This window comes from Dermacentor silvarum, chromosome 11 (genome assembly GCF_013339745.2).
Source record: "Dermacentor silvarum isolate Dsil-2018 chromosome 11, BIME_Dsil_1.4, whole genome shotgun sequence".
NCBI lineage: Eukaryota > Metazoa > Arthropoda > Arachnida > Ixodida > Ixodidae > Dermacentor > Dermacentor silvarum.
In genome coordinates this window covers 19,533,807-19,543,501 of record NC_051164.1, presented here as the reverse complement: position 1 = coordinate 19,543,501, position 9,695 = coordinate 19,533,807, and the positions used below count along the sequence as shown (strand labels likewise).

At 46.7% G+C, this 9,695-nt stretch overlaps 1 protein-coding gene across 1 annotated transcript in view; it reads right to left on the bottom strand.

Annotated features, from left to right (window-relative positions):
• Positions 1–834: 834 nt before the first annotated feature.
• LOC119432447 (DNA-directed RNA polymerase I subunit RPA1-like) overlaps positions 835–9,695 on the bottom strand; it is a 112,819-nt gene continuing 103,958 nt past the window's right edge. Inside the window, 2 exon segments of the mRNA XM_037699610.2 lie at positions 835–871; positions 4,781–4,948. Coding sequence (XP_037555538.1) covers positions 835–871; positions 4,781–4,948 — 205 coding nt within the window.

Here is a 9,695-nt window from a genome sequence, read left to right as displayed (position 1 = left end):
ATTAGGTTTAAATAACTGGATCAATCACATTCACCAGATTTAGTGCACTTCGTCACTGGATGCATCCGTAGGGATTTCAAGGGGAATTTCATTTACTTCGTTATACACATTTCGTTATATCCCTTTCATTATAACGAGGTCCGAGGTGTACTTCGTTCTGTCCATTCTTCGTTATATCAATAATCGCCCTTTACTGCAGTATATACCCAGTGGTGTGCACAACCTTTAACATGCAAACAAGGCTACTGCTCCACATTTTGTCGAACTGCTACGTTACCGTGTAGGCAATGAAATTTGAATAAGCAACTGCAAGGACTCTCCGGTGCGTGCAACGCGCGACCTTATAGAACCTGACGCGTCAGCCTTTATGATAGTGTCCTTATGTTCCATTGTGATCGTCATTCGCTCCCGCTTTGCACTTGGCTCACATTGTCGTGAAACCAAAGAAACAGCGAATCGGGCAACGGGAACAGCTAGCACGCTACTATGCGAACGAAGTTGGTCGTGTTCGAGCAGCACATAGCACACAACACGGTGTGGCCGACCACGCTGCTGGGGTGAGTGTTCTCAGACGACCTCCATGGCTTTCGGAGATAGTTTCATTTTCACGTGATGTTGCCAACCCGTAGATGTGTACAGCCGACATAGCTTGGCAGAGCGCCAGAAACACTGTCAAGCTGTTTACAACTTATTTGGGCCGTATTAGCGCAATTATCGATCCGCTGTTATCTCGTGGCCCTGCAGCTGCCGCAGCTCCACTGTCGGAGGTGACTCTATGTCTCCTGTGTGAGCTCGGCTTGGCGCCGGCTCGTGCTGGTTTCGCGCACTCGGAGGTCACGCTTTGTTGCGCCAGCCAGCGTGGTGCTCTGCACTGAAAGAAAGAGAAGTGAAGGCACTGGTTTTTTTGGCATGACACGCTCAAGCATCATCATGGATATCTAGCGCGGCGCAGTTAGGTGTGGCTTCCGAGACTTGCGATCTTGGAGGGGTGCGCCTGGCGGCCTAGCTTAGCCAGCTATATGCTGCAGCAAGAGAGAGATGGGATAAGATAAGAAAAATGTGCTGCTTGTACGGATCCACTGTGCGCGTGGCTACGTGCAGTGGTGAGAAAGACTAATTGCTCGATGGCTTGGTCGACGCGAGAATTTTGAACTGCTGCGCCAAACGAGTGTGAAAGCCGGTGGAAAGCGATATGCTCGGTGTGCAATGGTCAGTACTTTTGTTTCGGAGACGAATCTAGTTCGTTATATCCATTGGCAGAACAATTTTGCTTCGTTAGAACGATGGTTTAAAAACGTGGATCTCTATTGGGATTTCAGGGGCGTTACATTTACTTTGTTATATCTATTATTTCGTTTTATCCAGTCTCGTTATAATGAGGTTCAAGTGTATATATACGCACACAGTCAAATCTTGTTATAATGAAACAGGGTATAACGAAATAATGGATATAACCAAGTAATCAATATAATGAATTGTGGCTCCCCCTTCCAACTTTGTTATAACAGTTTTACTCTCTCTCTGTCTGTCCGTCTCTGTGTGTGTGTGTGCGTGTGTTCACACGTTTAACAGCACCAAAAATATGATTATCTTTGTTACTATTATTACGGGTCACTGGCTGAAACATTAATACAATAAGAGCATTCTTGTTGGTGTTAAATGTATGAATATTTCTTTCATGCTTATTTCTGCGAGTTCAGCTAACACTTCTAATCGACTATTCATGTATGAACACAAATAAAAATGTCTGCCGGCCGAATTCACACATGGTACCTACAGCAGAGTAGCCAGGTACTCTAACCCTTAGGCCACAGAGGTATGCCTCAAGGGGCGGCACAAAACACGTGGAAACCAGTGCATTGAGGTGCTTGGCGCGTTTTCTGAATTTCTTTCATTTTCTTGGCGGTTTCCTGCCAGCCGTCTCTTAGTGCAACATCGAGGTGCAGCACCTACAACACCGCTGGTGCCGCTCTTCGTCACGCTGGCATTGTGAGACGTTTTGTAGCTGCCACGATGCGTTCCTTCTACCCAGCAGGAGTTACCTTGCATGCTGCAATCATGCTAGCACCATACATTGAAGACCATCTGAGGAGTCCACGCACAATGCTGAACCTTGCTATTGCTGTCAAAGCTTCACCTTTTGGGCAAACCTGACAGATTTAATGCAAAGCATCCGTTGTCTTCATTCTTGGCACTTTGCGGAAGACAGGTAGGTAGGTAGCTAGGTAGGTTCCTGTCTCACCTCACTTTAATTTTTAAAGAATACCCCCGGTATGCACGACGTTGGAATCAAACCTCTGCTTTCGAGCACAGCTGCTTGGTGCTCTAACCATTAGGCCACGATTGCAGGCATATTTCTATCATTACAAAGCCAGTCAGCTCTTTAAAACACTCGGCAAAGCGTTCCTTACTACCTACGCAGAAACCAACAATTGCCACTGCATAGAAATCATGCCGCTGCCACCATACAAGTGTCTTCAACATGGTGGTCATCGTGCTGCTGTCAGCAGACACGTACACTCCCGACCCACCCTCCCACACACACGCACTCACACACGCACACAACTACGTACTCAATTTACACAACCACATTGGTCCACCTGGTATTGCTTTGCGGAACCCAAACAATCCTAGTTAGCCAGGTACCTGCTAAATGCTTCATGTAACATCAATTCCCAGTGTGTGGGTTCTGCACACTTTTAACAGCAGTGCTGTTTAAGTCGGGTGTAATGTGTCAACCGCGAACAGAAAATGTGGGCCGATCCTGGCGGTAGTGCAGAAAGGGTCCAAGCGCATTGGCACATAGCCTGGCTCAGCTTTGCTAGTTCACATGGGTAAGTCTAGCTAAGCATGGTTGGGACTATTTAAGCTTAGTCAGTCATCGATAGCCAATGGATAGCCAATCAATAGCTAATCGATATTCAATCAATAATCAATAAATTCTGAAAAATGCTGGGGTTGACTTGGTAGTGCTTAGCCTAGCCCAAATACGTCGCCAATACTTTGTGATAGCCAATTAATAGCCAATCAATAGCTAATCGATAATCGATCAATTTCCTTATTTCCTGTCTTTTTCCACTTCTTTGCCTTGCGGGCGCATGCTTGTGTTGTAGTCTTCACCTTCATCTTCACAGCATTGTCTTAGCCCTAAACACATTGCTATCGGCTTACAGATATGAGACAGAGGGGACTGGAAGCAAAGGGTGACAAAATGTCTAGTGCACTTTTGGAGACTACATACTAAAACAGTGGAGACAGACTCTGCCCAGTAACTTGTGTTAAGGTCCCTAGATAAGTTTCAAAGGAGCGCCCTTCTACTTTGTCCGCTCCCCTCCTCCTCTAGTCCTTCTCCTACATGTCGCGCTGCTAGTGCCCCCAAAGGTTCCAACCCTTTCAACATGCGTGCAAAAACAAGCAGCTTTTCGTTTGTGTCATACTAAATCTTTATCAATACTCGTTTTGAAACTTTATTCTGTGCAGTAAATCTTATTCATGCGTATGTTGGTGTCAACAATGTTACGTGAAAGAAAACAACTTTGGAACATTTTGTGTGTGCTGGTGATCAGTGGGAGCATGCGGAAATGCCATGTGAAATTGCCATGTGACTGCACTGAGCCAATCACGCATGGACAATAGAGGAAGCACGCAAGGATGAGAACAACGGCTAGTTGAAAGAATGGTGTTACCTTGAAACTTGTTTATCTAGGGACTGTACCTCATGTTGTGAGTGTCGTGCAACAACCGCTGAGGAGCCACTCTCGCAGTAACTTCCACTTCGCCTGCTTTCTTTAGTCTAATTGTCCAATTAATATAAATAATATTACATTAAGTATAATTGCCTAATTATGCCCATTACGCGTCTTAATCTTACTCTTACCGCAATTTCCGGTGTACAAGTCGCATTTCTTTTTCTGAATTTTTTGTCGGTGCGACTTATATTCGTTTTTTTATATATGCCTTCCCACTTTCCTCCCTTGTGCGCGATTCGGCTCACCGTCGCACGCTTTCACTCGCAGATACAGCATACGGTGCACGGGGCGATGTTATCGACCTTGGACTTTATACGGAACATCGCGGCGGCCACCACAGGAGAAATGCGCCTGGAGTGTCCATATCATTGCTCTCGCTATTATATAGGAATGGCACACATAATGTTGCACGTGACCTGCGTTCACGAAGTGAAACACCACTGTAATTTTTTTCGATCGCTTATCGAATGAACAGGTGCGTCTTATACACCGGTGCAACTTATATATGTTTTTTTTTTCGGAAAAAAACTGCCATTTTGAGGGGGGTGCAACTATACAAAGGTGCGACTTATAGACTGGAAAGTATGGTAATCTCTTAACCTACCTGAACATTTATCCCATCGCAAATTTGCACTATTTTGTATTCCTTAAGGCCTATAACTTCAACTCCACTCTAAATGAACAGTTTTTAACACGTCCATTATACATGTCACCCAACTTTGACCACAGCATAAAAGTTGGTGAGCCCTCTTGTCGAACTAAGCTAAACCAGGATTCCATCATTACAAGAACAAGTCTGGATTATAATCGCCTGCCTGCTTTCATCGTCGCTATTCAGAATGCAAGCTTCACTACAGCCGAGAACAACACACTAAGTTAAGCTTTATTGCTGCATATGTATTTCTTTGTTATTATGCACATACCACTCTTTTCTGTAATTTCTGTGATCTGGGGTGTGGAAAGTAAATAAAGAATAAATAAATAAATAAATAAATAAATAAATAAATAAATAAATAAATGCCTAAACTCACCTCTCCGAGGAGACGTGCTCCATCTTGCGCTTGATGGCCTCAATGAGCCTCCGAAGGAAATCGGTCTCCATGTAGCGCAGAATCCGCGCCGGTGTAGCCTGCAGCTTCTTGCGGTACGCTCGCCGAGGCAAAAACTGAAAGTGGACGCGATACCGGCGGTACCGCTCTCTAAGGAAGGGGGGGTAAGAAAAGTGAAAAGCCATGTGTCACAGTCGTGCCCCACGTAAAGCACTCCCACCCTATCCGACCTATCACGGCTTCCAGCGACTTTAACCTTGACTTGCAAGCATTGTATAGATCTTTGAGTCGTTGCATCAATTGGAGATAAATTAGACACGAACAATTGGTGACTGCTGGAATGCCATCGAACTTTCTGATGCACTGTCCCGATTGCAAGGGTCCTCAAAATTCGCAAAAAAAAAAAAGTAATTCTAGTCAGACGTAGGAATGAATTGTGTCTTATACTAATCGAGGCATGGCATATTATATCAGAAATGGCATTAGTACATGAGTAAGCCAGCCCTCGATTATCTTGCATAAAAAGAAATTGCTATCTTTCAAGAATGCACACACGTATCTTTGCCTGATAGGTTGGCACTGCCTCCCCTTTCAATTCAATTTCCTTCATTTTTTTCTTTACACGACAGGAAGCAGCGCTAACTAAAAGCAAATACATTTAGTATTTTGATTAGGTCAATGCCTCGTTGACACAACACCAACGGACCATTTACAGACAGTACACACGGCCATAATGAAGAATTAAGGTACAATGGTTGCACCTCTGCAGCCTTGAATTTGTGGAGGTATCTTTTTGTGTCTTCGTTCTTCTCTGCCAATGTACGACCTACCGTATCTACGCCACTGTAAGTTGACGTATTGTTAAAACATTTTTGATCTGAAGTGGGCAGTCAACTTGCAATCGAAACCAAAGCATAGCACCGTCAAAAAAGGCGAGTCAAACAAGATACAAGGGTTGCCACAGCTTGATTTACAGTTTTATGTTTGCTCTATGGAGCTACCCGTAGTATTCGACTATTCTGCACGCTTGATGGGAATAATTTTTCAAAGCAAATATATGGACACTCCAGGCGCATTTCTGCCATTGCCGTCACTGTGAGGTTTCGTACAAAGTCCAAGGGCGATAAAATCATTGCTGCGCGCCGTATGCTGTATGTGCGAGTGAAAGAGTGCGAGGGTGAGCTAGCGATCGCGGCTCAATTTCGCATGCACATGGGAGCGAAGCGGGAAGGAAGCACGCTGTCTTCCATCATGCGCAATGCTCCGGGGTAAGGGTAGGAAGGAGGAGGGGGGAGGGCGCATTCTACTCTGGATGCCCGCGCGTGCCGCTGTATATGGAAAGCCATCTGCATCACTGACACAGTCCACCCTGTGATGCGTTTTCGTGGCTTAGTTTGCGTTGATGCAAGACGCAGCACGAAGGTCAATTCGCTCGCTGCTGTTGCCGCACTTCCACACTCCAGCATATTGACAGCGAGTTTCCACGGTCATCAAGTGAAATGTGTTCACGTGTGCTCGTGCGTGCGTGACACCATGCTTGTTCATATAGTTAGTATGCCTATGTTTACAAGTTTATACGGCGGATAAAACTACTATCCTTACTTTGTATAGCTGCCCACTAATTTGCTATCGCAATCAATGCTTCACCTTCCAGGCAAAATTGCGACTTTTTAAAGTAAATACCAAATTAGTGTGCTAGCACTGATTACAGCTCAGCTCTTGTATATGAAGGTCTGGAAAATATTTTTTTTTTTTTATTGCGAATTATATGGACACTTGAACCGGATTTCTGCCGTCGGCGTCGGCGTCGCCGTCGTCGTCGCCGTCGCCGTGAGGTTCCGTATAGATAAAATCTTCGCCGCGCACCGTATGCCCCAGAGGCAGCGTGCGGGGACGCGCGCTATCACGGAGAGCGAACGCACTCAATCTCCCACGCGCAAGCAAGGAAGCGGAAAGCCAGCGCCGGAGGGAGCAGGGGGGGGGGGGGGGGGGGGGGGCACTTCTCTGCCAACAACCGCGCTCGTCGCTCGTCCGCACAGTCTCTTTTTTCTCCCACGCGCAAGCAAGGAAGCGGGAAGCCAGCGCCGGAAGGAGCGGGGGGGGGGGGGGCACTTCTACGCTGCCAACAACCGCGCTCGTCGTTCGTTCGACCGCACCGTCTCTTATCTCCACACGGCTCTGTCCTTTATGCGCATTCGCCGCTCAGTTTCCGTTGAAGCGATAGACCGCACGTACCTTCGCCCGCTGCTGCGGCGTATATATCCGCTCGCTGCCAGCGTTTTGACGGTCGTTCTCTGCACCACGCTTGTTCAATCACTTAGTAATAGTCGGGCCACATTTTCCAACGCACGCTACACATGCAATGCTGCCCGGGTCGGCAGTGCAGCGCTACAGGTGTGTCCCTTCGCACGCGCTGCCCACGGGAAGCGCTTCTCATCAACACCACCGTTTCACACGCGCCTTCTCGTGGTCATCGAGTCTCTCTTCGTGTCGGTCTACTTGCGCCGCAGCACGCCTGCTTACTTAATCAGCTCATGCTTACTACAATTCATATTGCTACCAAAGCCGCTCACCTTACTTCGTATGACATTGCTGTGTTGCTATCGCATTCATCGCTTCGCCCTTAGGGCGAAACTGTGACATTTTTTTATCAATGAAATTTCTGTTGAATAGAATCATTTGCTTTTTTTCCCCCTCTGAAACAAATGAATTAGCGACGTTCTGTTGTACTGAATACTGATGAGGTTCTCAGTATAATGGTGGATCCGTGTTTTGTGGCAATCTTATTCATTGCATAGAGAGTTTTTCTTTACACTCTTTCTCCAATATACAAAAGGGCTAAACCAACTTTACGGCTGTTGGGTTATCGCAAGGTTAATCTGCGCGACAAGTGAAAGGAATGCGCACCACGTGGCTTCATCACCACTCCACGCATAGCCGACGCCGACGGTAAAGAGCATGCACGGTCTTAACCATTACACTGTCAGGTTTGGCGTTATTTGCCACCAGTCAAAGAATCCGAAATCTGGAAACTCCCGGCAAATTCGCGCAATGCTCGCTATCCCCCCTTTCTCCTCGTTCATCCACCATCTCTTGCTTTCGTTTGTGAAGGCAGTTCGTTGGTTTTCCGAGTGTCGCACAACTGCTGCGAATAGATCTCCGTCAATTTGGCACCAAACCTTAACTTTAGTTGCCAATGGCACATGATGCAGTGCAGATTAGGCCTAAGTGCCTCGGCAGTGTGACCGTAACGAAAATTCGCTGCTGGGCGATGTGGTAACAGGCCACGAGCTATCACAGAATATTTGCCGCTAGCATGTTCGTACGGTTGGCTCCTCAGTGATCATACCCGAGATAATGCGTGCGGGTTAGATCATGGCTGTTTAAGTGACATGAAGTTCATCGCCGCGTATCCAACACAATCTTCCCGATCTTCACACATGCTTTCCCACTTTGTGAATTACATGCTGCTTTTGTTGCCAATGCCTCTGTCTTCATCTCGTTATCATTTTGATCAGTCCTGTCGACCCGGCCGAACCTTGCACCGTCAAAGACGAGTTCGGACGACGTGGTGCTTCTCTGAGAATTGCAGTGCTCGGGCACTGTGCATATGCGATCCCTGCATTGGGCTGACGTTGGGGAGCGCTTGCACTAAGTACGCTACTGCATCAGCCAGGGCGACCCGTCCGCGGCACACGCAGTGCAACTTCGTTGCCGAAAACAAAATCCAGTATAGACCACTTATAACGTAACCGCTTATAGTGCAGGACCGGATATAGTGCGGTCTTTTCAGACTCCCGTTAATTTTCCCATAGCACTCTATGCATACATCATCATCATCATCATCATCAGCCTATATTTTATGTCCACTGCAGGACGAAGGCCTCTCCCTGCGATCTCCAATTACCCCTGTCTTGCGCTAGTGTATTCCAACTTGTGCCTGCAAATTTCCTAACTTCATCATCCCATCTGGTTTTCTGCCGACCTCAACTGCACTTCCCTTCTCTTGGTATCCATTCTGTAACCCTAATGGTCCACCGGTTATCCATCCTACGCATTACATGGCCTGCCCAGCTCCATTTCTTCCGCTTAATGTCAACTAGAATATCGGCTATGCCCGTTTGTTCTCTGATCCACACCGCTCTCTTCCTGTCTCTTAACGTTAGTCTTAAGATTTTTCGTTCCATCGCTCTTTGTGCAGTCCTTAACTTGTTCTCGAGCTTCTTTGTTAACCTCCAAGTTTCTGCCCCATATGTTAGCACCAGTAGAATGCAATGATTGTACACTTTTCTCTTCAACGACAGTGGTAAGCTCCCAGTCAGGATTTGGTAATGCCTGCCGTATGCACTCCAACCCAATTTTATTCTTCTGTAAATTTCTTTCTCGTGATCAGGGTCCTCTGTGAGTAATTGACCTAGATAAACGTACTCCTTGACAGACTCTAGAGGCTGACTGGCGATCCTGAATTCTTGTTCCCTTGCCAGGCTATTGAACATTATCTTTGTCTTCTGCATATTCATCTTCAACCCAATTCTTACACTTTCTCGATTAAGGTCCTCAATCATTTGTTGTAATTTGTCTCCATTGTTGCTGAATAGGACAATGTCATCTGCAAACCGAAGGTTGTTGAGATATTCGCCGTTGATCCTCACTCCTAAGCCTTCCCATGCATACACGTATGTATACACGTATCGCTTATAGTGCAGTTGCGGGAAACGAAATACCAGTTACAGTGCGGCTGCCTGGGAATACGGAAGTCAGCGGAGACGGCGAACGCTCCCCTCAAACGGGCGCCCCAAGGAGTGCTCGAGGAAGAAAGAGAGACGAAGTGGAGGAGAAGGGCACGTGGTGCGAACGAACAGCCAGTGAGGCTGAAATCAGAATCTTGAGTGCGAGT